We start from the raw sequence: 27,666 nt of genomic DNA, 5'->3' as shown, positions 1-27,666 counted from the left end.
TGCTACGCCTCGCGGAAGTGAGGGACGCACCCCTCTACGGCCCTGAGGACTCCGGAGTCTCCATGGGCCCGACCCCGAAGGCCAATGTTTGCCGCAGGCTGAGTCGCCGGGCTCTAGGCTTCTACGCACGCGACGCGGGCGTGGTGCAGAGGACGAACCTGGGCATCCTGCGGGCGCTGGTGTGCCAGGTGACGCCCGCCATAGTCGGCGTGCCTGGGGTCCATCCAACCCCGGGGTTCAGTTTTTTACGCGCTCGGCTTTCCTTTGAGGGTCATAAGTGGGGAGGGGCACCCGTGTCCTGAAACTACTTATAGGTCCGCCTCATGGCTTTAGTTTTTAAAAGCGTTTGCCTTCCTGCAAACAATCGATTTAAAAGTTGGGCATCCTGTTAAACCACCACGTATGGGCAGAGGGAGGAAGAATAAAAACAATGTACTTGAAAACAGTAGATTTAAACGACCTACTTAAAAATGGTTCCATGGTAGGGACTGAGTTCTTTCCTAAACCGAAATTCTTTGTATCTTCCAGGAGAGTACTAAATTTAAGAATGTTTGGACAACTCATTCCAAGTCACCTATAGCCTATGAGAGAGGAAGAATATATTTTGACAATTACCGGTGCTGTGTGAGCAGGTAAATGGTGGTGATTTTTTTGGCTATAATTTACCTTACCATAGTTTTTATAGAACCACGTGGCTTCTTTAGTGTTTAGTGAGATAAGAAAATGGAAAAAGGAGTCCATAATAAAACCAGGTGAAAAATGCATGCGACTTTAAAGCCTCATTAAATCTAAAGTTGCAGGTTTCATCTTTGTAAATACTTATTTTACACAAAATTATAGCACAGGCAAAATAACATGTTACTCAGCACTATTTGCTGTTTTATAACATTTAAAAGAGCAGAATTGAGAAAACAGGTTATGAAATAATTAGATGCTGCTTGGGAGATGGGCATTTGTCTTTGTTTTAGAAATGCTTACTCTTTTTTCAACAAGAGAAAATATTCAAACAGAAGCATAGTGTTTTAGATGCATAATATTTAACAACCTCATCTACAACCACTCAAGGCCAGGCTACAGGGAAAGCCACAGTGAATTGATGCTTACATGCCAATTGCCTAGATTAAACATTACTGATTTGCCTCTTTTATCTTTTTTTTTTTTTAACTTTTGAAGCAGGGTTTCTCTGTGTAGCCCTTGCTGTTCCGGAACTGACTATCTTAGAGATCCCTCTGCCTCTGTCTCCCAAGTAGTGGGATTATAGAGGTGCATTACCACTACCCAGCCCTTTATTTTGATGTTAAATATTTTAAAGCATATTCTAAGCACACACCCTTCACTTTGCAGCTCTAAAAATTATGGGCTATGATCTATGAGGAAATAGATCAACCTCCAGTGCCATTCCTCAGAAGCCACCCTCCTTATTGTAGAGACAGGGTCTTACTTCTCTGGACCAGGAAGGTAGGTTTCCAGTAGATGGTCTAGCCAGCAAGCCCTGTGAATCTGCCTGTGTCCACCTCCTCAATTCTGGGATTACAAGTGTCAGAAAGCATGAGAGGTGGGGATCTAAACTCAGGTCCTCTTGCTTGCATGGCAAGCATTTTACTAACTGAGCTAGCTATCTCAGAGATGATACCATCTAAGTTCTTGTGGGATTAGGTAAAAACAAGTCAGACTAGTGAGTTTGGAGGTTTGACTTGACACTAGTGCAGCAGTTCTCAACCTTCCTGCTGTTGAGACCCTTTAATACAGTTCTTCATGTTGTGGTGACTCCCGACCCTACAATTATTTTATTGTTACTTCATAACTATAATTTTGCTACTGTTATGATTCTTAATGTAAATATCTGTTATGCTGGATATCTGACATATGACCCTAAAGGTGTTGTAAGCCACAGGTTTAGAATCAACTGCTCTAGTAGTTACCCCTTTTGGTCCTTTGGTGAATCAGCCAACCTACAATTTAGCCTTTAATGCTAGTGAATCTACCCATGACCCTCCATTCGCCTGTAGATATGGCTTCTAATGATTTATAGAGTGTACATACGCTTGAACTCCTCCACGTGTGTTGCTGATAGTCAGTTTTATTGGGAAGAACTGTGGGCTGTCTGTTTTGGAACCACTTCTCTACCCAGGCAGTGTTCAAGCCAACTCTATGGAGCTGATCACAGGAGGTGGAGGCTGATTGGGTCAGGTGGATGGAATACTCAGCTTAGGGAAGGAAGATAAGGCCAGTCTGGGACTTACAATGAGAGCAAAGTGATGTCAGGGTCCTATTATTCTACCCTGTAGAGCTTCCATGGGGTCTGGGCCAAAAGGAGTCCTAACTTTCAACTGCACTAATACAGGACTCAGCCTCAACAACACATGGCAGGGCTGGAGAGAAATAATGTCACAGTCAAAGCAGCATGAAGGATCCTACAAGTCTTGACCATAATACTTCATGAGCTGGAAGAAGAAAGGAAGGGGGAAATGTGCCTGATGTAGAAGACACTGGACTCTCACTATTCTTAATTGAATTCAGGGGGGGTTCCTTGAGTAAACGTTTCTCTGTGTGATTTTATAAGAACAACCAAAGGCTTTAAGTGGTTGTCCTGTAATCATTTTCATCAGTTTTTTCTGAAAACACTGTTTATTTTAAGGCTCTGATTCTGGCATTGGAAATTCAGACAATATCCTGTGTGGTCACGATGTTCATCATCATACCTTGCAGTATTAATAGTGACCTTTAGGTACCATTTAAAACCCAGCTCATCACTTTCCCAAGTTGTTTTGATTTTTGAAAGTGCAGTCAGAGTAAATGCTGTTGATTAGTATTCTAGCGATAAAAGACACAGGTGTTCCTCACCATGTTGTTGAGGAGTGTTATACCCACAGGTAGAATCACATGAGATTACTTTTGCTCCTGGGACATTCTGTTTGATTTAAACCTTTGAGTTACTGAGAGATATCAGAAGTGAATAAAATGTCATCCTAAAAATTGTTCCTCTTCACAGTAGTTAAACTTTAAAGTTCATCAGTTAAAAGAAAGCATCTATGGCTATATCTCAGTAGTTCTCAGAGTAGAGACTAGCTAGGGAGGTGCTAGGCTGTAGCCCCAGCCCAAGGAAGCTGAGGCACGGAATATTGCTTGAGAACAGCCTGGACATGGTAGGAATACTGTTTCAAAAGTAAGCACCAAGGCTACAATGTTCACTTTTTCTGTAGGGAGGGAGTGGATATAGTTCTGGGGACAGAGCCTGGGGCCTGGGAAGCACCTTAAGATTATACTGCAGTAATGCAGTCTAGCCTTGAAGTTGCTGGAAGATACAATGTTCAATAGTGGTGGAACTAGATACATATTTAATATTTCTGAAAAGAATAAAATATACATAGAGTGTTTCCTTTTATATCCACAAATGTTTATTCAAACTAGTGTGTCTTAGGGTTACTATTGCTGTGATGAAACCACATGATTAAAGAAACCTGGGGAGAGCAGAGGGGGAAGTGCTTGGGGGGGGGGAGTGGCCCATGCCTTTAGTCCCAGCACTTGGGAGGCAGAGGCAGACAGATCTCTGTGAGTTCAAGGCCAGCTTGGTCTACAGAGCAAGTTTCAGGACAGCCTCCAAAGCTACACAGAGAAACCCTGTCTTGAAAAAAAAAAAAAAAAAAAAAAAAAAAAACACAACAAAAGAAACTTGGGGAGGAAAGGGTTTATTTGGATTATACTTCCACATCACTATTCATCCCGAAAGAAAGTCAGGACAGTATTCAAATGGGACAGGAAAATGAAGGCTGGAGCTAATGCAGAGGAGTACTGCTTACTGCCTTGCTCAGCTTGTTTTCTTATAGAACCGAGGACCACCAGCCCAGGATGGGCACCACCACCAATGGGCTGGGCCCTCCCTCATCAGTCACTAATTTTAAAAAAATACCCTACAGGCTTACCTACAGCCTGATCTAATCTTAAAGACATTATTCTCTCTCTTCTTAAACATTACTTATATTTTATGTATGAGTGCTCTGCATGCCAGAAGAGGGCATTAGTTCCTATTATAGATGGGTGTCAGCCACCATGTGGTTTCTGGATATTGAACTCAGGACCTCTGAAAGAGCAGCCAATGTTCTTAAACACTAAGCCATTTCTCCAGCCCACAGACATTTTCTTATTTGAGGTTCCCTCCTTTTGATGACTCTAGCTTTCGTGAAATTGACATTAAACTAGCCGAAACATAATGGGAACTTTTTAATCTATACGTTATCATTTTTAAGTATCAGAGTAATAGAATGAACTCAGTAGATTTAACAGACATTTACAGTAAATATTTAAGGATAGAAGAATTCAGTAATGCTATTTTGTAAAGCTATGTTCAGGTAGCTCCATTTACACAAGGAGCATCTAGAAGATGATCTGAAATGTGTATTTTGGTGGCTTCATTGTAGTATAAACTGTAGTGAGATTTTGGGATAATAGTCATCGTCTTTGGGTTGGTTTTAGTTATTTGGGATTGGGTGATGCTTACACTCGGGTTTATCTTTTAGACAGGAATAGGGAATGGTTGGTAAAGGTATGGTTTAGATGGGATATAGGTAGATTAGCCTATTTTCTTGAGAATTTGAGTAAGAATGAGATAGTATTTTACAGCTTACATTGTTGTGTATTCTTATGTGGTAAGCTATGTAAAATTAAGTTTATATTTTGTTATATTGTGTTAAATATTTCCACTTACAATGTTTTATGCACATTTTTTACCATATTCTATGTATGTATACTTTTCTTGTGTTCAAGACATTTTGTATATTGATACAATTTGGGATATTTATCTTGCTGCCCTTTATAGTTCTACCTCTTGTCTTGACACTTATACTCTACCTCTATTTTAGGGATTTACATGTAGGTATATGTAAATAGTTATATTGTTTAAGTATTTGTTCCTGCTTTACTCAGGAAAGTTTTAGTCAGTCTTTTTAGCTAAGTTCCCGAGTATTACAGATTATCTTCACTCACATTTCCTGTACCTATGAGATTAGTCAGATATAGATGCTTAATCTTCAATCACTTCATAGACATGCAGAACATGGCATTTAAATGTTTTAATATTAGTACTCCATTGACATGAGACACTGTTGCTCCTGACAGCACCGTGCACTTTCCCGAAAATATGTTGGACACTGTTGTTGCTCCTGCTGGAGTTCAATCTCGCCTTAGCTAATGGCCTGTTGGGCATAAAATTGCCCCTACCTTGACCACTGATTTGGACATACAGTCCTATGTGCTTGCAGGAGACAAATATAGAAGACTGCTTGACCTTGCCAAGTCAGGGTAAGACAGCCATTCTATTTCCCTGCTGTTGTTGTGGTCTGTCAAGTTCTCTTGGCCTTAGCCAAATCTGGGTGTACCAACGTCGCTGTGAGACCTAGGGTGACTGTTCAGGTGGCTTGCTGTTTCTGTCCTTGCTGCACCGTTTGGAAGTTGTCCATCCGCATTTCCTGTCTACTCTAGTATTGTTAATTTCCTTCTCAGGTCTTGATGAGGTTGAAGATTAAACTATCACAACTATTATTCTCTCTTCCTAGTTAGATATATTAGGTACTAGACTTACGTTTTCCAGCTTAGGACAACTCTATTATAAATTCCATTATGCCCTCACCCTAGGACTAGATATGTAGGTCATTTTGTTCTCGATTTTCCTTTTCTTAGAGCACACTTGTTATTCACTGTTTTGTATATAGTTTTGTATTAAGCCTAAATCTTTTCTTTAGACTAAAAGGGGAATTGTAGTGAGATAGTCCTTCTGTAGCACTGACCACGCCCATTGGGGGGTGGAGCGATGGGCGGAGGTGACCTCAGGAAGGAGGTCGGAGGGGGCCAGGAAGGCGCTCTCTCTTTCTGGCGTGACTTGGACAGGAGAGGATCTGGTTGAATTTCCTGGTGTTCATCTGTCTAGGTTGTAAGTTATTTCTCCCTGAATAAACATCTATTCGGCCTATTTGTTTATCCTGATCCTTATTTACCGCAATATCAAACAATATAATATTATGTATGTGTTTATGTGTGTTGGGGGGGCGGCACCTGCAGACATGTGAAAGAAATGTGTCAAATCTGATCAAACACTGCTTCAGTGTAAAACTAATAATACTTATTTTTATTTTTTCCTAGTGTTGCTTCAGAGCCAAGAAAACTTTATGAAATGCCAAAATGTTCCAAATCAGAAAAAATTGAGGATGCTTTATTATGGGAATGTCCAGTGGTAAGATTTCTTTCTAGAGCATTATTTTTTGTGGGTGTGTTTTGTTTTGTTTTTTTAAGCTTCCCCAAGTCTTTGTTTCATTTATTTATTTTTTACATTATTTCATTTTTTAAAAAAATCTTGTATTATATCTCCATCATTTCTACTCTACCCTTTTACTATTTCAATTCCTTCCCTGTACTCTTCAATTCATGACCTCTTCTTAATTATTGTAAACACTCGGGGGTACACACACACACACACACACACACACAATCTGCTGAGTCCATCTACTGTTGCTTCAGATTGGATAACATGTCTGGAAGCTAGTCTCTGACAAGGACGGATTCTCCTTCTCTCAGTAGCCATTAATTGCCTGTAGTTTTTCATTTAGGGGCTGGGCCTCATGAAATTTCCCTGTCTGTGCTGGGATGTCAGCTGGTCTTGTTTAGGCAGCAGTATTGTTGAGATTTCCTGAGTGCAACTTTCTGTCACGTATAGAAAACACAGCCTCATCTGACTTTTGTAACGTTTCTGACTGCTTCCATGATGTTCTTTAAAGCATTTCTGTTTAGAAGAATTAGTCATAGTTAGTGTATTATTTAAAGGATAAAATTTAAAAATCATTATGACTCCCAAATCCATAGACCAACCAAGAAGAGAATGTGTCTTTTCAGTATCATTACAGAAGCATTTAAAAAGTCATTATTACAGGCTGGAAAGATATCTTAGCAGGTAACTGCTTACTGCCAAGCCTGATGAGCTGAATTCAGTCACCAGAACCCACATCAGGAAAAGGAGAACTAAGTTCCAAAACTTGTCTGCTGATCTCCCCATGCATGTACCTTCCAGGATACTGTTTCTATGGGATGTGAGCATACAGATACCAGGGGAGCTGGAGGAATTGGTCTGAGGAAGAAAATAAGCAAGGATATGTGTAAAATTTCTCCTCAGTCTTTAATACTACCGCTTCTAATAGTGCTTGCAATGTACAATAACTCTCAAACTGCCAAACTCTTTAATCACAGCCCTTTTTTGAGGGGCTGTTCTTCCTTTTTTTAAGTTTTCCATGGCATCGTTTCTAGGAAATGCTCTTAGGACACATTGCAGTGAATTAATCATGGCTGAGAGTCTGGTCAGTTGCTTTTTAAGAGAACCCGCAGTCTGTGACCAAAAGTACTATCTAAGCCATGGGCAGCAATAGTCTGAATTTAATGTTAAATTTTTTCCAGGCTGTTGTTTTTCCATAGAGCTGTAATTTCTTTCTTTCTTTCTTTTTTTTTTTTTTAAACTGTCTTTCTCCCTATAATTACTCTCTTTTCATAGAGGTCTCTTTCTTAAAAATTAGAAAGTTTGAAGCCTGTTTTCTTCCTCTTTAATTGAAAGCTGTAAATAATTGTGCCTTAAATAATTTAAAGCCTTTTAATCTATTTTCTTGAGGGGGATTAGGGAGATGATAGGTTTCTTAATTGAGAAAGTTTGAATATACCAATTCAAACACCCAAAATACAGTGCAGTCCTGGAAAAATAACGTTAACCTAATTCTTATTCTCATTCCATAAACATTTAATGATTTTGTTTTCATTTGTGGTGACACAAGATTTTCTATGAAAAACTCAAAGGAACACTGTGTTCTTAATATGTGGATGCAAAACTACTTTAAAATTAATACTCTTTATTTTGTTTTGTTTCTGAGATAATGTATGAAATGCCATTTTGGGTTTAAGAAAAAATAGTTCAAGTCTATATATAACATGTACTTGTTCCAAATGTCTCCCTAATGGACTAGGTAGAGATAGTAGATCCTTTAAAACTCTAAGATCTACATGAGATGATACATAAGACATTATAGTATAAAAGCATTCTTGTTGTTGCCTACAAATTAAGTATAATTAGTTAATAATGTTTAAAAATTACATCAGTATGATGCAGGATGACCAGTTCACAGCCTGTATTACACAGGGTCTGCCTACAAAACAACAAAAATAAATAAAACCAAGCAAACAGTTGTTTCCCTGGAATTTGAGAGGAAAGACAGCTCTTGTAGTTTATGCAGAGGTTGTGGCCTCTGCTTTCCTGTTTGTGTTTTGCTGAAGCAAACGCTACATTAATTTCAACTTCTCAGTTCATAACTTCACTAACCGAAAATCAAAACATTTGCTCCTCTTTCCATTCTGCATCAGACCTGTACCACGTCAAAATAGTGACTCTTACTGTTTGATTCTAAGAGCTTCAGTAGTTGTTACCACATCAGCAGCATTGCTAATGCTCCTGTTATTGTTGGCTGCATTTGGAGAATACTTGGGTAAGCAATGCTGAGTGAGCTCTTCCAGATGCAGTGTAAACACTGTGTTCATTTGTGTAAATATGTGAGTAAACTCATCTACAATGTTCAAAAGACTAGTGAGATGGCCAGTGGCTAAAGTACTTAGAGACCTTAAGCCTGACAATCTGAGTGTGATCCCCAGAAGCAGCAGGAGAACTGAGCATGGTGACAAACACCTTGAATCCCAGCACTCAAGAGGCAGAGGCAGGCAGATCTGAGTCTGAGGCCATCGTATCTACAGAGTGAGTTCCCGCTGGTTAAGGCTACATAGGCTACCCCGTCTCAAACAAACAAGAGGAGGAGAAAACAGTCTTCCATGTGCACTGTGATTTGTGCACCCAAAGGCACACAATAACACGTTTTAAAAGCATTAAATAATAATGGCTAAAGTAACAACCCACAGTCTTGTTTTTCCTTGCCTTCTTCATTTGTGCAGTTAGTAAGTAATTCTCTGGTTTACTTATTTGATGAGGAAATAAGCCGTTTTGTTTGGACACAGTATACTACAGATTGTTCCTAGCCAAGCAGTTTGTTTTTATCTGTCTCTCTTTTTTTAAGGGAGAAATACTTCCCGACCCGTCAGATTATAAGTCCTCACTCATAGCACTGACCGCGCATAATTGGCTGCTTCGTATATCAGCAACTACAGGGGAAATCCTGGAGAAAATATATCTTGCTTCCTATTGCAAGTTCAGGTATCAACTATGAGGTTATTTTTTGACTTTTTTTTTTTTTTCCTGTTTTCTTTTTGAGATTGTGGCCCAGGAAATCTTAAGCCCCTCCTCAGTCCTGCCTTCTGCCCCAATTTTTCCAGTGTATTTTATGATCCCAGTTTATGAACTACTTTTTTTTTTTTTTGGTTCCTTTACTTTGCTCTATTTGAAGATCTGAGGCTAGTGCCCTACATTATTTATCTTTGTATCCCTAATAGGTAGTTATCCTATAGTAATAGTTAGAGGTAGATGGCTAATGAGTTCTCCATTCTAGTATAATCCAAGAAATGCAATTTTAACTACTAGTTTATAATTAGATGTAAATTTCAGAATGATTAGGAGTATGCATTTTGTATATTTTACATTAAATGTACTTTTTACATTAAAATTGGAAACGGTGAATACCTTTAATCCGAGAACTTGGGAAGCAGAGCCAGGTGGATCTCTCTGAGTTTGAGGCCAGCCGGTACAAGTTCGGGGATAGCCAGGGCTATACAGAGAAACCCTGTCTTGAAAAACCAAAAGTAAATAAAGTAGGAATGGTTCTTTATATGTAGGAGGGTGTTTTGTTTGTGTGTTTGCTTGCTTGTGTTTTGAGACTGGCTCTCAAGCTGACCTTGAACTCCTGCCTTTAATTCTCAACTACTGGGATTGCAGGCATCTAGAATTAAAATTTGCCAGTTGGTGGTAGTATATGCCTTTACTCTAAGGCAGGGCCAGGCAGATCTCTGAGTTCAAGGCCAGCCTGGTCTATAGGGCTATACAGGAAACCCTGTACTAAAAAAAAGAAAAAGAAAAAAAAAATTATGTTTTAAGTAGGGATGTATCTATGTAAGGATCTAGAGGAAATTATTAAAGCTGTTTGTTTTTTAAAATAGATTTCCATTTATAATTTGTTATATATATTTTTAAAAAAAGCATATAAAATACCAAGCCAAACATGATAGTTTATGCCTGGCATCTCAGCAGGAGAGACACTCAGCAGTGGGACAGCAGATTCAAGGTCAGCCTGGGTTACCTAAAGTGTCCTAGGCCAAATTCTATCTCAAAACAAAAGTAGAGAGATAAGTGAATAAAGTATAATGCTTTGATTTTAAATATAGAGGACTGGTCCAAAACTCTGAATTCCTCTTTGTTCTTTCCAAAGGTACTTGAGCTGGGACACTCCTCAAGAGGTCATTGCTGTCAAGTCAGCTCAGAACAAAGGCTCAGCAGTGGCCCAGCAGGTCTGCAGGACTAAGTGTTTGCACACTTGTTAAAGCTCATGGCCTTTGGTGACTGAAGAGTGCTGTTTAAATTTGAAGATCATTGTTCTCCCAAAGCAAGCTGTTCAAATGGACGCCTCTCTGTTTCATTTTTGTTTATTTAATTTGGGGCTCTGGGGATTAAACCTAGGGCCTAGTGAATGCTGGTCTAGTTCTCTGTGCTGAACTACACCCCTCAGCTGTTCTCTCTAAGAATCACACAGAATTGGTCAGACATGGGGGTGCAAGCCCTTAATCTCAGCATAAGCAGGAGGCCAGTCAGGGCTACATGGTAAGATCCTAATCCTCCACCCCCAAAAAGGATTGCCCACAATTTATAAAGCCTAGACCTAGAAGGAAACTTATTTCTGTTGTAAATGATAAGGAAATACTTACTGAGTATTTTTATAAAATACAGATTCCCCCGCCCCAGAGGCTTTCTGTTAAAGCAGGATTTGTAAAAAAACCAACTGTAATAAAAAGCAGTTATTTTCTGCTTTTGCAAGATCTATCTTCAAGTTAGTTCTTGAAGATAGCTTTTTAGAAAAATCCCTGTAACGTTGATTATCAGATAATTTACTTAGAACTCTAGGGTGGCTCTTTATTTGGGGTGGTTTCATTTATTTATTTATTTATTTATTTATTTATTTATTTATTTTGTTTTAGGGCTTCTTGTTTGGTTTTTTAGTTTTGTGTTTTGGAGAATTTGGATGTGCAGCCCAGTCTGTCTTCAAGCTGAGATCCTCCTGCCTCAGCCTGCCTAGAGCTGGGATTACCAGTATGTGCTACTGGTCCTGACTTAGAACCTTTTCACAAATTAAAAATTTCCCCTGCTTTTACCTTATTTAAATAACCATATGAGGTACTCCTTTATCAACTCCACACTCTGCTTTCCATTCCTCTCTTCCCTGCCTCCTTGGCTTTGCATATGCCACTGAACCAAATAAGCTATTAATTAACTTTTGAACTTTATCTAAAATTCTAAACAACACTGAGTTATTTCTGTGTGTGGGGCCCGGAGTACGTGTCACAGCATACATGTAGAGGAGGACAGGACAGCCTGCAGGAGTCAAACACCTCACCACTGAGCCAGTTCACTGGACCTAAACTTAATTTTAATGATGGTTATTTGTAACTATTTCCCAGTCTTGCCCAGTCATATTACTAGCATAACTACATACATTTTATTGGGATCTCCTTGGCCCTTTTCTCATATTATCGAGGTAGCTGGCCTGTGAAAGGGTTGTGAAATATTGTTGCTGTTTTTCACACTCACTGTGTAGCTCTCTGCTTTGTTAAATGAAAGTTCATAAAAAGTTAAATGCTTTAACAAAGTAGCACAACATTTCATGGAGTTCTAGAAGTGTCTGATCTAATGTGCCTCTTTAGGAATTTACCTGAAGAACCAGGACTTTGTCTAACTCTTTTAAGGTTTTTGCTTATCACCTGATAATGTTATTAAAAGTCCTGTAAGCATTTCTGCATTTGAGACCTTGTTCCCACAATTTATAAATACGCCTGCCTTTAGGTTTTAGGTACACAGAGCTTAGCTTAGGAAAAGTGTGTTTTTTTGAAAGGGAAGGTCTCTGGGGCTTTATAACATGACCCTTTGTATTTGTTTGTGCTTTAACCTTTTATTTCCTGTCGTTTTGATTGATAATCTTCATGCTCAAACCTTATTTCTGCTCAAGCAGAATTTTGTTGTGATGGGGCTGACTGCTGTGCCACCCCTAAATTGAAGATACTCCCTCCCTTGAATTCTGCACTAGAGAAGTAAATAGAGTGCTACATTTCATAATGGAAATAATTGTTGGGAGCCTTTTTTTTTTTTTTTTTTTTTTCCCAAGATAAAGGAGTCCTCTTCTCCAAGTTGATAAATCACTTAAGTTTTTATTGATGAATTATCTGTCTTCGGTACAGTTATAGACTATAAGTACTCTCAGTGATATATGACCATAGTAACACCATGCTTTTGGTTAGCCTCCGTCGTTAGAACTCCACAACAAATACATAGCATTTGATAGTAAGAGATGGTTATGTTTCCCTTTGTAGAGTTTTATGTTTGTGCACTTCTGTGTCTGAGGACAGAGGATTGGTGGGCTTTTTAGTATGTTTGCTTTATTGGTGAAGTAACTTTTCAATCTAAGTAGATGGATATCCTCAACTCATGAAAACTTTTGTATAATACAAGAACAGATGGATATTCTAGACTTGTGAAGACAATTATTTTCTGAAGTACTTTGTAGAGTTACCTATAATTTTATTCTTTTCTTCTAGGCAGGCACTCAGCAGCCTGTTTTGTTGTACCTTGCAGTATTCCGGGTTCTGCCCTTTTCACTTGTAGGGATTCTAGAGATCAACAAAAAGGTAAGAAAACTAACTTTCGGGCTGGCGGGATATCTCTGCTGTTAAAGGCTAGGCTCACAACCATAAATATAAGAAAACTAACTTTCTTCCTTTTTTATTTTCTTTTTCTTCTCACTATGTAGTCCTGGATAACCTGGAACTCACTTTGTAGAGCAGGCTAGCTTTAAGCTCAGAGATCCACCAGCCTTTGCCTCCCAAGTGCTGGAATTCAAGTTGTGCACTACCATACTACAATTACTTAAGTGCAATATTTTATTGACAATTAAGTGTAATATCTTTATTTATTAGATATTTTGGTTAGGAATGTTCTCCTGTTATAAAATGTTTACTGATGTGTCTTTTTTCTTTTCTTTATTTATTTTTCTTATTTTACATATTGATCCCAGTTCCCTCTCCGTCACTCCCTCCCTCCCTCTGATGTGTCTTTTTTCAAATCAAATTATAAACATTTGACTTGGGAGAAACCTAAGCTTCCTGTGTGTGTCTACATCTCTCAGATGACTAGTGTTATTAGTGTTGGAAACCTGTGGTCATTAACAAACTGCTATTTTATAATATCATGAAATGCCTAAGGATTGTTTTTCAAAAGGAATATGTCAAAGCTTGTTAAAATGATCATTAGGCTTCAGCAGAATGTCTCATTTTAATTACAAGGTACAGGTCGAAAACTTGCTTTATTGTATATAAACAAGACTTGTAATAGAGTATGTAAATTTTCTAACTCATGCAGTTTGGGTTTTTATTGTGTTCCCATTTGTCTTGATTTGTGGAACACATGGAGAAAAGAAGGGCCAAATTTGAATTGAGTAAAAGAGTCAATAGTTTTTTAAAAAAAAAATTTCACTTTGTAGAAAGGTTATTTTCAGGGTTCCTCTACTAGTGTTTAAACACTGAAATTATTGTAGGAGACAAGGTCTTGAGAATTTACTAGTATTCACTAACAAACAAGATAAATCTATTTAAACATTTCCTATTATGTAAGCTTATACAAAATTGCATAAATTAAAGAATAAAATAGTTATCACTTATAGTTTATTTTGTGCTAGTCACTTTTCAGTATTTTTAAGACATTGTGACACTGTATTCTATTAGAAGTTGAGCAGCTATTTACTAATTTTAAAATGTTTAAATTACCCAAGTACTTCTTTTCAAAGTGTGGAACCAGGAGTAGGGAATTAAAAAGCTAAGAGCTACCCAACTCAAAGCAAACCATAATTATCTTTCTAAGAAAATGACAAAAAGCCCAACTTGTAACTTCATTGTTTTCTTTATGCTGTAGATTAAGTAATTATATGTGTATTACATTCTACAGCAGGAGCAGACACAAAAAGACTGGCAAAGTCAAAGTTGTTTCTGTTTATTTTTAATGTATCCAACATAATCACCGAGGGGTTTGGTTTTGATTATTGTAACTCAGGATTACAGCACATCTTTCACTTATTACATGTATAAAAAGTATACTGGGGTGAAGCTCTTGAGCAGTCGTGTGCTTAAGCTACTTATTACCATGGTACATCTTCACTGTGTAATCTTCTTTGAATAGAAGTCAAAACAGATTTTTATTTCCTCTATACAGCTTTCAGTACTATAAATAATTTGCCTGCTTTGCTTTTTGTTGCATATTAAAAGAGGCACAGAATCGTGTCCTTTCTCAGAGCCGTAGAGAAAAGAATCACAAGAATCAAAAATAGAAGTTTTAGGGGACAATAAGCCAAAGTGTTATTCTCAATAAATGTCTGTAGGGGTTTGGTCTTTATGGCTTTGCTTTGTAAGCAGTTGAGAAATCCAGCTTCAATAGAAATTCAAGCACATAATAGTGACAAAAATCTGGAGTTGGGAACTAGGGAGATGACTTGGTAGGTAAAAGTACTTGCTATGTAATCATGAGAATGTGAGTTTAGATCTTCAGCACCCACATAAAGTCCAGGCATAGCCATGTCTACCTGCAACCCTAGCACTGCCCAGGAGGGGTTTCCCAGGGTTTGCCAGGCAGCTAGCCTAGCTGCAAAAGTGGAAAGCTCCTGGTTCAGTGAGAGAGACCCTGTCTCAAGGGAATAAAGTGAAGAGTGGTAGAACAGGACGCCCATGTCATCCTCTTGTACGGCACACAGGAGCATAGGTTATATACCTGCACACATACGTGCACTATACCCAAGGCACACAAACACACATGCATCTGCAGCTGGCCATTTCTCTTGTAATTACTTTCCACGGTCCAATCTTTTTGCCTTTAAACAGCTATAACTATTTGTCTTTATGAAGAACATTTTAGTGTAAATGGGTCTTTATTGGATATACCTGATGAATACACATTTAAAATTGCATGGCCTCACTGTATACCACTGTTCCATGGCAATTAGAATGTTTAATTAATTTATGTTGACAAAGCTGGGTAGTAAATGGATGCTGGCATATCATTCTGAGCCCTGCATGCTGTGCTTCCATTGATGCTCCAGCCTGAGGGTCAGTGGCCTGCTGCTTGCCTCTAATAACACTCCAACTTCAAGCTGCTAAATTTTAATTGAGTGTAAATGTGAGGCAGCAATGATGACCTGAACACAAAGCAGGAAACACAAACATTTTGAACACTCGGAGGATTGGCCTTCTGATCTTTTCTTAGGTGACATTTGCCTTTCTCCTTAGGTTTTCGCGAATGTCACGGATGCTACCTTGTCACATGGAATACTGATTGTGATGTACAGCTCGGGACTGGTCAGACTGTATAGCTTCCAAGCCATCATCGAACAGGTAGAGAAAACTTCAGTTGGACATATCACACTCAGTATGAGGCTTGCATTGAAGTTTGTTGTTACTGTTTCAACAAGCCAGATGCTTGCAGTTTTAAATTATAAAAGTTATTACAGAAATATGAAAAGACACAGTAGCCTTTGCAAGAGGGGTGGGGATGATGAACAGAAAGGCCCTGGGATGAAGACATTTTCTCTGTCATGTACATGTAAATATTATTTTTTCATAAATAGGCTCTAAAGCCACCATCTTTGTTTTGTTTTGTTTTTAGTTCATGCAACAGAAACTTGACTTAGGGTGTGCATGCAGTCAGGGCGGGACTACTGGGACTGTAGGAGAGGCTCCTTTTGGCATTCCTTGTAATGTTAAGATCACAGGTATGGCTGTTATACAGGATCTTTCAACTTAAGAAAGTAAGTGCTCATATGAATAGTTCTGCATTGAAAGCACCCACACTTTTCTCTCTGACTGTACACTGGCCCATTTTACTTCCATACAGCATGTACTGTTGAGTAAATGTCAGCATAATTCTGTCCATTGTTCGCTGGAATGAAGGCCAGGGGATACTGAGCCTCCTGGCAAGTTATTTTACCTTTCTAATCCTTGATTTCCTTGTCAGGAAAATGATGAGTTGTGTCAATTCATACTATCTTTGACTTCCTTATAACCTTCATTTTGTTAAGTCTGCCCATTTCTAAGGATAGTGTTTTTCAAAAAAAAATATGAATGCTGTGTTAACTAAAGATAGACAGGTCATAGACCTGTGGAGAATAAAAAAGAAAGTTATATGTGATTCAATGATGACAGTTAAAAAAATAAATTCTGTATTTAACTCACTGAGCCAGGTATGGTGGCCCATCCCTACATCCCAGCATCTGGAAGGCAGGAGGATCAAGGAGTTCATGGGCATCCTTGGCTACCTAGTGAGTTTGAGGCCAACCTGTGCTGCATCAGACTCCTTCTCAAAAACAAACTAACAAACAAACACCCTGATTTATTAAATTCAGCCTGAGCTTCATGAGATCCTGTCTCAAAAAAAAAAAAAAAAAAAAAAAATGTAAAATAATAATGTTCAAAAACATAGTCTTTGAAATTATTTCCTGTTATAGAACAATATAATTTAATGATTGGGGGTGTCATCCACCAAAGGAAATAAGCAAATTACATAAGGTGTTTGAGTGTATCACACACTGTGGAGATGGCAGCTCTGTACAGATCTCTTCTCAAGCTTGATGATTGCAGTCCATTTAAGAGGCAACTGGATAAATGGCATTATCTAGTATTTCGGTCTCTATTTTTAATTCACTCATTATGATGCTGAGAGCATTTTCATCTTTCATCTTTTAACCAATAAACACTATGTTTTTGTTTTAGGTAAACCTCCAAAATTTCTCTAATATAGCCAGAATAAAACAGGAATTGTTTTTTCTATCATTAGTTACATCAACAAATAGGTCAAGAAAGAGGAATGAAAAATGCAAGAAAAGAAAAGACAGCTCTGTTTAGTGGCAAATGGTAATTATATAAGCTATGAAAGGTGCCCAATATAACCATTAAGCTATCCATGAAGTCCAAAATATTTTTTTTTTTTTTTTGTAGCCCTAATGCCTTTTTATAAATGTTCCCATTGCTGGAAATGAATAATCTTGGTGTCACACAAAGAAACACATGAACAAAATGAAAGTAACCACACAAGGCAATTTCTTTTTGTGAAAAGTCTGCCATGACCAAAATTGGGCTAACAAGCATGCTGCACCAAGATGGCCTTGGCTTTTATCTCTAACATAAGGGGAGTCTTGGCTATCCTGCCGTGGCTGAAGTTCTGTCTTATGGACTATTCTCAACTGGTTGATTTGTAAAGGGTCAAGAAGAGGGAAACAAAGGACCTAGGGAGAGAAGGAGATCTGAGGATAAGCAGACACAGTCATTCCATGTTTTTAAAAAAAGACTGAGTATCTTGAGTCGTTACTCAAAGACCCATAAAACTTAACGACCACCCCCCCCCCACATGCCCATCATTCTTTAATTCCTGGCCAATGTTGTCTTACTTTTCTCTGCTCCCATCCCATTTCTTCCCTCTACTCCACACACTTATTAGATTATTTTGAGGCTAATCACATGATGTTATTATATCTATTAACTGTTTTTAACATTTGTGTCTACAATAAATGTTTTAAAAATGATTCATTTTTAATGAATTAGGTAGTTTAATAAAAAGTTATCAGTACCTCCTAACCTCAGAAGTAACCCCTGCATTCAATACAAACCTGTTCAGAAAGCTCTTTAAGAGTTTTCTCCACTGTGTAAGTCACTGTATCCAGCAGAGGCCAGAGGAGGGTGCTGGATCCCCTGGAACTTGAGTTGTAGATAATTATGATGAGAATGCTGGGAACCAAACCTGAGTTTATCATCACATGACATTTGACTCTCTTACATGATTTACTGACACATGCCTTTTGTCTGTTTATTATTTTGGAATATTAATATTTTTCTTTTAGTTTTATTTATTAAAGGTATTTTCCTTTTCTTAAAAGTTTTGAAGTACTTTAATATTGCTATAACTATATCTACACCTGTTCTTTCTTCCTCCCCAAAATTGTTTGTAAGGTACTTTTTATTATTGTTTTTTTTTTTTCCTGTGTATAGCTCTCAGAAGTAAGAAGAGCCCTAACAAAGCACGCATTTCCATTTTAACTCATGTAACTCTTACATGAGTGATCTTTCTGAAAGTACCCCTTGAAGACGAGTGGCTTTATAAACCAGATACTCTCAAGGTAGAAGCACAAATCAGGAGGCTGTAGATGAGCAGTGTAATCTATAGCCACAAAAGAAATTGTGAGCTCACTGCAATACCTTTTCCTTACAGTGTTTAGAGTGGATCTATTATGTTATAATTAAAACCATGATCAAAGAGGAAGAAGGAAAAAAGAACCAACAAAATTTTCTTTGATGTCTATCCCCAAGAGACTGATTGGATACAGCTGTAAAAATTAGCTTGTTTGATGGTAATTCTGGTAGTGATGTCTACTGTTTAATAAAACCTCCATTATGGCAGACCCCATCCTAGCTTGGCTGCAATCATTCAGACTAATGTTGCTTCTATACAAGAAATTTAACACAGGACAGCTTTTGTAAATTTGCTGTCAGGTTATGATATGGAAGGTCTCCTTGCCTCTGAAAGATTTATTAGACCTGATTATATTCCTCGATTGTTCAGGGAGTTGACATTGTGGCTAACCCAGAGTCTTACACATAGATCCCTGGGTATGGCTGCAGTTTTTATTATGTATTTGTCTCCCTCGCCCCCATGATAAGCACAAGCACCTTCAGCCCCCCCTTTTTTTCTCTCCTCATGTAGGTCTCATGTTCCCACCAAAATACATGCCTAGAAATTTAACTAATAGCCTCACTTTGTTTTCTACTAGCTTTCTGTTCTCTTAACAACAGTCTTCTTTTGTGACTGCATTTTATTCCTTTGAACATAGTAATTTTTCACTAATGGAACTTCATAAAGTATGTATATGTACCAAGAAGTTAATGAATGCTTAATGAATGCTGCAGGTCCACCCTCTTGCTCATCTTTACAGGCTCACCATCTCCACTCTTTGAAGTCTCATCCCTGGAGAATGCATTTCAGATCGGAGGCCACCCTTGGCACTATATCATCACCCCAAATAAGAAGAAGCAGAAAGGGGTCTTCCACATTTGTGCCCTGAAAGATAACTCCTTGGTAATTCATGAGTACTCAGCTTTTTAGTAGGAAATTTATATTAGAAATTTTTATTCCCTACTCCTCTCATAGCTCTGTTTGTCCAGGTATTACCTTCTCATTTAGACAGGGTCTTCATGTAGAGGTGACTGGCCTGGAACTTACAGAGATCCTCCTGCCTCTGCTACCGCAGTGTTGGGGTTAAAGATGTGTACCACCACACTCTGCACTTGTGAACAATTTAAAATGCAGAGAACATAGGAAATACTGTTTTGTCACCCAGATTTTTAAAACACAATGTTTGAAAGGTCTTAGAGCACCAAGGATTCTTGTTCTCCCTTTCTCCCTCTCCCTCCCTGTCCTAGACACTCATGTAACCCAGGCTGACCTCAGACTCACTGCATAGGCAAGACTGGCCTTCAACATCTGACACTCACATCTTTGCCTCCCAAGTGCTGTGACAGTAGTTATGTGTTGTCATACATAGAGAAGGGTTTTGTTCTAACAGTTCTGCAGCAGGGTTCTCATGGAAAGCATCTCTCAGATGCTGCCGTGGGAACTGTTGCTAGAATATACTCAGGCTGCCTCTGAAATTGCTGTGGAATGTGTTGTTGATTTTGAAGAGAGCAGAACCAGATGGAGTTCTGGAGCTCACAGTGTTGGCGCTGAAATGGTGGTTTTCAAGGGTTTCCTCAAGTTGCTTCTGACACCACAGGAAGAAATGGCTCATGGCAAAACAGTAAAAGTTTAACCAATTAAGTTCATCTCAATTTTCTTTCAAAATATGATTTCTTTTCTTGATTTTCCATTTAATCATTTGAGGTTTAGCATGGCTAGACATGGCTGTGGATACATTTTTCTTTCTTCAGGTTGTTTGTACTCCCCAAAGATTCTTTCCCTGCCCAGAGAACACCTTTACCCACTGACCCATGCTACATCTCTCATCTTCGTTTGTATTGCTGACTTATGTAGTTTATTCCTGGAATCTCTTGTTATATCAGATAAATTTGCTTTTTATGAGGCGGACTCAGTGGATTCCACACTCATGTCTTGCAGGATCCTTGCACAGTCAGTCTATTGGCTCCAGTAGGTTTTAGAGTCTCAGGTCATCACCTTTCATCATGTTGGAGGGCAGCATAGTCTTAGGTCCTATTGTCTTCTCCTACTGATGCCATAGTGTCTTCTAGTTTACTTTTGTAGGAGCATTTTTCTCTCCCATTTTCTCACTTCTTGGTCACATGTAACAGCCTCTGTTGTCCCCCTCCCCCAGTAAGATTCCCCCCTTTTGTAAAATTTTACAAAGAATTTTCCTGCCATTACAAGTCCTGGTGTGAGCCGGGCAGTGGTGGCGCATACCTTTAATCCCAGCACTTGGGAGGCAGAGGCGGGTGTATCTCTGTGAGTTCGAGACCAGCCTGGTCTACAGAGCAAGTTCCAGGACAGGCTCCAAAGCCATACAGAGAAACCTTGTCTTGAAAAACAAAAAACAAAACCAAGTCCTGCTGTGACTGTTCACCTCTCAACCAGGACCTTCTTCAACCACCGGTTCCTGTTACTCTCTGTTCCACCTAATTTTGCATCCAGTCAAACCTTGGACATTGCATATCCTATACATTTAGCATGTATTCTTATATAAGAACTGACTCTATGTGTTCTGTTATAAATAAGTAAGTGGTCTTTAAGCATATCTATCACATACTATCTATTAACAATTATAACATTTGGTGAGGCCTGTATTTTAGCACATGTATAAATAATTGCCAAGGCCAGAAGTTAGTGGATGCACACTGCTATTAGTTCCCGGTGCTGCTGTGTAGATGGTAAAACATGAGTACATGTGGATCATATGCCCACACACCCCCTTTGCTGAGATAGGGTCTTACTATGTATCACTGGCTGTCCACTTTGTAGACCATGCTTGAACTCATAGAGCGCCACCTGCTTTTGCCTCCCAAGTAGTAGGTTTAAAGGCATGCAGTACCTACTTCACTTTTTTATTTATTTTAATGTCTACATATACCTACATATTTTAGAATAAAGCTATTCTTGTCTTAAATGCTCATCGGTATTAGACTCTTTGCTCAGATATTAGAGTTTAATATTTGACTTATTCAAGGAGATTATGTGACCTGAGTCAGAGACTTTTGGTTTGGTTACGTGTCTGTGTGAATGTACGGACTCTTGTGATTGACAGGCAGCTGTGGACAGGGTTGGGAGGAGGAAGCTGTAGGGAACTGCATGTGTACAGTAATGGAAAGTTGGTGGACTTTGGAGTCAGCTCTGCTGTTTAATAGGTTCCAAACATCGGGCAGATATTTGCTGTCTTTGTGTGTCAGTCCCTTAGCCATCAGTGGGATTGCAGGCCTGGGCCGCCTGGTTCAGCCATCTTCTCTCTCATCGGCCCTAGGAAATGATGTGTGGGGTTGATATTTGCTTTGAGTGTCATTAAAATTCCATGTAGCTGTGAGGAAGCATCATCACAGCCCCAATGCACAGCACATGCAGGAGAGGCGGCACAGGGTCCATCTGTGACATTCCTGACCTGAGATGTTGTGAGTTTCTTGACTTTGTGTGTCCTCATTTGGCCCTCATACACATCCCACTTCAGCTGCCTCCTGTCTCTCCTGTGAGTTACCAAGAGGGTAGATTTGAAAGTGTATTTACCCTCCTAATCCCTGTCTCCTCCCCACCCCCAACTTAAGGCAAAAAATGGGATCCAAGAAATGGAGTGTTGTTCACTAGAATCTGACTGGATCTATTTCCACCCTGATGCTTCTGGAAGAATTATACATGTTGGCCCAAATCAAGTCAAGTGAGTACTTTTGTTAGTACTTTGAAATTAAAAGCATTTCTTTTTTGGCATTTTTTATTTTGCTTGTAGCCATTGTAATTTTATGGAAATTTTGCTTGTTCGGAGTATTTCCTAAGAGACTATTGTCTACACAATCTGCTTTTATTCTTTGGCTTTATCATTACTCTCTGTAAATATTACCTACTGGCTGCATGTATCTGTAGCCCAGTCTGGCCTTGAACTCATAGCCTTCTGCCTCTGTGCACTGGCTCCTGGGATTACAGGAGGGTGCTACATACCTAACCATACCTAGGACTGATGAGAAAGAAGACAGCAGACCAGGGGGCACAGGCCTGCAATCCCAGCTGCCCAAAAGGCCAAGGAAGGAAGATTGCAAGTTCAAGGCCAGCCTGGGCAACTTTGTGAGACCCTGTTTTTAAAACACAAACAAACAAGAAAGGGGAGTGGTGCTGGACATGTAGTTCATCAGCAGAGCACTTTCCTGTGGTGAGTGAGGCCCTGGTCCAGGCTCCGGTGCCCTCATAGAAAGGTGGTGATCTGCCTTTGTTCTGAGGTCATGGACTGGTGTTTGTTTACTGTCCTCTTTCAAGGCAACCTTCTTCCTTAAAATGGTCCTCAAGTGGCTTCCCTGACATGAAAATAGTTTCTCCTACTTCTCAGCCTTCTTTGTTACAGTCTTTGCATGGTTTTGCTCTTCTACCCAGACTTCCACTGGCAGATGCTTACCATCACTCAGGATTTTCTTCCTGTTTGATTCTAGCATTCCCTTGATTTAAAAAAAAAAAAAAAAAAAAAAAAAAAAAATATATATATATATATATATATATATATATATATATATATATATAATCTTGCTCCCAACCCTCATCCCAGTGAGTGATATACTAACCCAGACCTCTCATCTGTCTCATGCCAGAAACTTTTTTTTTTTTTTTTTTTATTGACAAGGTTTCTCTGTGTAGCACTGACTGTCCTGGAACTTGATATGTAGACTAGGCTGGCCTTGAACTCAAAGAAATCTGCCTCTAAGTGGTAGGATAAAAGGTGTGCACCACCAAGCCTGGCGTCTCCCCGGGTCTTAAAAGATAAGGCCCTTTGAATATTTCCAGTAATTAACAAAACTCATCCATCACTGTCTGATTTCTTTGTAGTCAGCTGTGAAGTGTCCAGCTGTCCCTGCTGTGTCGGCTCCTCCTTGTTCTCTTTGCACTGGGACTTTAGATCTTTGAGAACATTGTGACTTTGAAGCTTTTAATGACGTGAACAGATTTCTGTGGGTGGGAAGCAAATTAGTTTATTTTCTCTTGTTTAATCAGCTTGACCCATGAGATCATTTATACTCTGCAAATCCAAATCTCTAAATATAATCCTAAAAAAAAAGAAAGAAAGAAATGGTGTTGTTGGGTGCAGATTTTTACTTTTTGATAAGTACTGCATTCCAGTTAATTGCTGGTCCTGCCTCAGTCACTGTTAACCCCAAGTGCTATTCTTAGCTATACATTCTACAGAAACGTCAGTGCAGCTGTGTACTCTAATGTTAGTTGGGGTGAGGCTTGCATGGCAGTGTCTTTAAGCTTGCTGAAGAATGATTTAGGCCTCAGCAAGCCACTGCATTACTGCCGCTCCTCACAGCTGCGCTTTTCCGTCTCACAAATGTGAGTGTAACAGGCCTTATGGATTTTGGTGACGAGGTTAATATTACAGACTAGTCAGTGGAGGAGAAGTGAGTTGCAGGTTTCATTTGTTGAGTTTCATTTGAGGGCAGCTTTGGCCATTTGATGGTGTTTTGCAATCATGAATTCTTAGAATTCTTTTTTTTCTTTTCAGAGTCTTGAAGCTCAGTGAGGTAGAAAATAATAGTTCGCAGCATCAGATCTCTGAAGATTTTGTCATCTGGGCCAATAGAGAAGACCGAGTAAGTCAGAAATATTTATGTCCTTTCTGTAGAACCATCAAGGGAACTTGTAATATGCCTGTTTTCCTGCTAGGCTGCACACACCACAGCTCTGCAGAATGCAGAATCTGCCTGAGTCACTGGTCTAACCTCACTCACAGATGAGACTTGAAAGCAGTCGATTATACTGAATTTTTTTTTTTTTTTTGCCTATTTTTTTTGTGATGAATTGTGAATCTTTAATTCTAAAAAGTTGTGCAAAAGTTAGAGTTAGGTATGGTATAAATCCTATAAAACCAGGTACCACACATTAACTGTGGCTATTATTTTTCCTTTATGTATAAGCTGAGACCCTTGAAGAGGGAAGTTTCTGAAGGCAGATACACCTCTGGTCGTCTGTTTTATGCTAGGGCAAACATCAGAAGGATGGATGAAGAGCAAATGTGTAACCTGTAACTAATGAACTTTTGCCTATTCTAACATTTTATCCATTTAAACCCTTTATTAAAATAAATTATTTTTCACTGAGTGAAGGATTGAAAATTAGATTTAAATTAAATTTGGAATTTTCTCAATCAGCTGAAGGATTGTGGGTGTTGGAAGGGCCAGCTGGTTTTACCACATTTCTACATTTCTGAGGACCGTTGCCTTTGATTGCATGCAATGGAGCATATCCTGATTTTCCTCCTCCCTCCCCCTCTGATAGAATGAAAACTTAATCACTGTTACAGCTTCTGGACGCGTGGTGAAAAGAAATGTCAACTTTCTGGATGATGACCCAGAACAAGAGGTATTCTTTAGTCAAAGATAACAATCCAAGCCAGGAGCCAATTCCATTCGAATTAATGCTTCCCGGCCCTGAGGTAGACACTGGTTAGGGGATCCCTGAAGTGGGGTGGTATGTGTTGTTTCAGTCAGTGTTACCCACCTTCTCTTCTTTAATTGGAATCTTCTGCATAATTTGTAATAAAGTTTATAGGGCCAAATAATTTGAAAACACAATTAGCTTACTGTTTTGTGAGACATGCATTCAACGGCTAGCTCTCACGATGGTAGAAACACTTGTGCACAGGCTGGTGCAGGCTGGATGGCCCGAGCTCAGTTCCTGGATCCTACAAAGTAGCAGGAGAGAACTCTCTTCCCAGAGTTGTCCTCTGACCTCCACATACATATGCAAGCATACACACACACACACACACACACACACACACACACTTTTTTTATTATTATTATTTTAAGATAAATAGTTCTTAAAAGTCAAATCTTCAGGGTGAATGATGAATATAGCTCAACAATAGAGTGACTGAATAGCATGCTTGAGCTTCTAGGTTCAATCCCTGTAGAAGCAAATGAAAAACAAAACACTTGCAGTCATAAAGTTGATAACGTTCTGGCAATACTTTTGGACTGGAGAGGTGACTCAGCCAGCAGTCAAGAGCACTTTCTGTTCAATCATTAGGACCAGTTCAGGTTCCGGTACCCATGTTACAAACTGGGCATCCTACAAAGGTCTTCAACTCCAGTTCCAAAGGATTCAGTGTTCTTTTTGGTCCTGTTTGCCAAAGTCTCCAGGATATTGCTTAACACCTAAAAATCTGGGGAATGACCCATGTTTTACAGGTATATACATAGGGAAACATTTCTACTGATTCTCTCACCCACTTGTTCTTCCTGCTGTCATATTTTCATAAGGGATAGAATAATTAAATTTAAACTATAGGAATATTCCTAGCTCATTAGTTGGAATTAACCCTACTTTCATTTGTCTCCAAGACTTTCAAAATTGTGGACTATGAGGATGAGTTGGACTTGCTATCTGTAGTAGCTGTCACTCAAATAGATGCTGAAGGAAAGGCTCACCTGGATTTCCACTGTAATGAGTATGGGACCCTACTCAAGAGCATCCCACTAGTGGAGTCATGGGACGTGGTATGTATAACCATTGGAATACTAAGTTGTAAGAGCTTCCTTTTCAGGTGCCATTTATTAGAACATGTCCCTGTCAGCCAGACTCACCTGTACCCATGACCACATTAAAGAAGTCACTGAAAGAAAAAAAAGTTACTGTCCAACATACAAGACAAAATGAATACTTTCTAAGCCTTCTTCCTCTTAGCACTAAGAATACCTTCTGTACCCTTGAATATAAAACTATAGTTTTTGATGCATGTTATTTCCTTGCCATAATCTTTTATTTTCCTCCCAATTTTAAGTTTGGTAACTTTTTTTTTTAAATGAAATTATAAGGTAATTGTCTGCCACAGCCAGTTAATAAAAGGCAATATCTTAGCAAGTTGAGTTTGCAGCACTTGGAAATCTTTGCTTTTCCAAATATTATAAAATATACGTGTACCAGGGATATAGCTCATTGGGGGAATATCAGTCAGCCTAATATACCAGAGACCCTGGGTTCACGTGCCAGCACCACCTAAAATGAGTTGGTAGCAGTAAACAAGTTTAAAGGGGGCTGGGGAGATGGTTCAATTGCTGTGCAAATGTAACAATTTCAAGTTTGGATCCCTACAACCCACAAGATTGCTAGATCAGCCAAAGCATTAAGATCTGGGTCCAATGAATAAAGTGGAGAGTGATTGAGGAAGACATGTGACATCTCCCTGTGGCCTATACACACACGCCCCTGCCCCTGCATGTATGAGCATGTATAGGTAAAAGTTACAAAGAACAGCATCTCTTCTGCCTAGGCCTTCTCCTGTCAGTAAGGATCTGTATACATACAAAGGTTCCTGGGGTAGTGCTATGATATTTTGGTGACAAAGCTGTACCTATGATTTTGTGAAAAGCAGATCCCATGTGACTGGTTTTTTGTTTTTTGTTTTTTTGTTTTTGTTGTTTTGTTTTGTTTTGTTTTGTTTTTTCAGACATATAGCCATGAAGTATACTTTGACAGAGATTTGGTGCTACATATCGAACAGAAACCCAACCGGGTCTTCAGCTGCTATGTTTACCAGATGGTCTGTGACCCTGGAGAAGAAGATGACATTGTCAACAGAAATGATTAAGACAGTGAGATCATCGTAACTTGAGACATTTGGTGAAACACCCTATCAGCTGTGTCCAGTCCTCCTTTTCATCTGCATGGAACATGCTGCAGTATTTTCCAGAACAGATCTTGTGCTAGCCTCAAAGGAATGGCTTAAACTCTTGCCACATAAGGCAGTGAGGACTCTGTTTGTTGTAAATGCTCTCTAGAATGCTGCTCCAACCGGCCCAGCATTTTAACTTCTAGATGAGGTGCTATTGTGAATAGAAAACGCTAGGGAACAGAGCACAGTTAAATCTAGGTGTCAAGGAGACATCATTGATGCAGGGATAATTAACATGATTCTTAAAGACTACTATAATGTTTTAATTGGCAAGGTAGGAGCGAGAAGCAGAAATAAAATATTAAACATAAAAGCCAGGTGTGGTAGCACACACCTATAATCCCAGCACATGGCATATAGAGCAAAAATCAGGAGTTCAAAGCCAGTACTGGCTATATAGCAAATTCAAGTCCAGGTTGGTCTAAATAGACCTGTTCTCAAAAAGACAACGAAAAGATAAATAAATCCTATATACTCTAAACCAAGCTTTGCTTAAGTACTAGAAATAGGATTTGTAACGTAAAATCATATTTTTGAGCCAAAA

The 27,666-nt window shown here is 39.0% G+C and overlaps 1 protein-coding gene across 1 annotated transcript; it reads left to right on the top strand.

Annotated features, from left to right (window-relative positions):
- Positions 1-27,603, top strand: Dcaf17 (DDB1 and CUL4 associated factor 17). The gene is made up of 14 exons (XM_051184505.1): positions 1-188; positions 529-632; positions 6,136-6,226; positions 9,090-9,226; positions 10,392-10,470; positions 12,766-12,855; positions 15,499-15,603; positions 15,875-15,980; positions 19,191-19,333; positions 22,015-22,124; positions 23,952-24,039; positions 24,725-24,808; positions 25,792-25,947; positions 26,898-27,603. Exons 1-14 carry the CDS (start codon positions 63-65, stop codon positions 27,036-27,038), a joined length of 1,560 nt encoding a protein of 519 aa, XP_051040462.1. The 5' UTR covers positions 1-62; the 3' UTR covers positions 27,039-27,603.
- The last annotated feature ends 63 nt before the right edge of the window (positions 27,604-27,666 follow it).

This window comes from Phodopus roborovskii, unplaced genomic scaffold, assembly GCF_943737965.1.
Source record: "Phodopus roborovskii unplaced genomic scaffold, PHOROB, whole genome shotgun sequence".
Lineage (NCBI taxonomy): Eukaryota > Metazoa > Chordata > Mammalia > Rodentia > Cricetidae > Phodopus > Phodopus roborovskii.
Note: the sequence above shows the minus strand (reverse complement) of the source record. Positions and strands in the feature narration are given on the sequence as shown.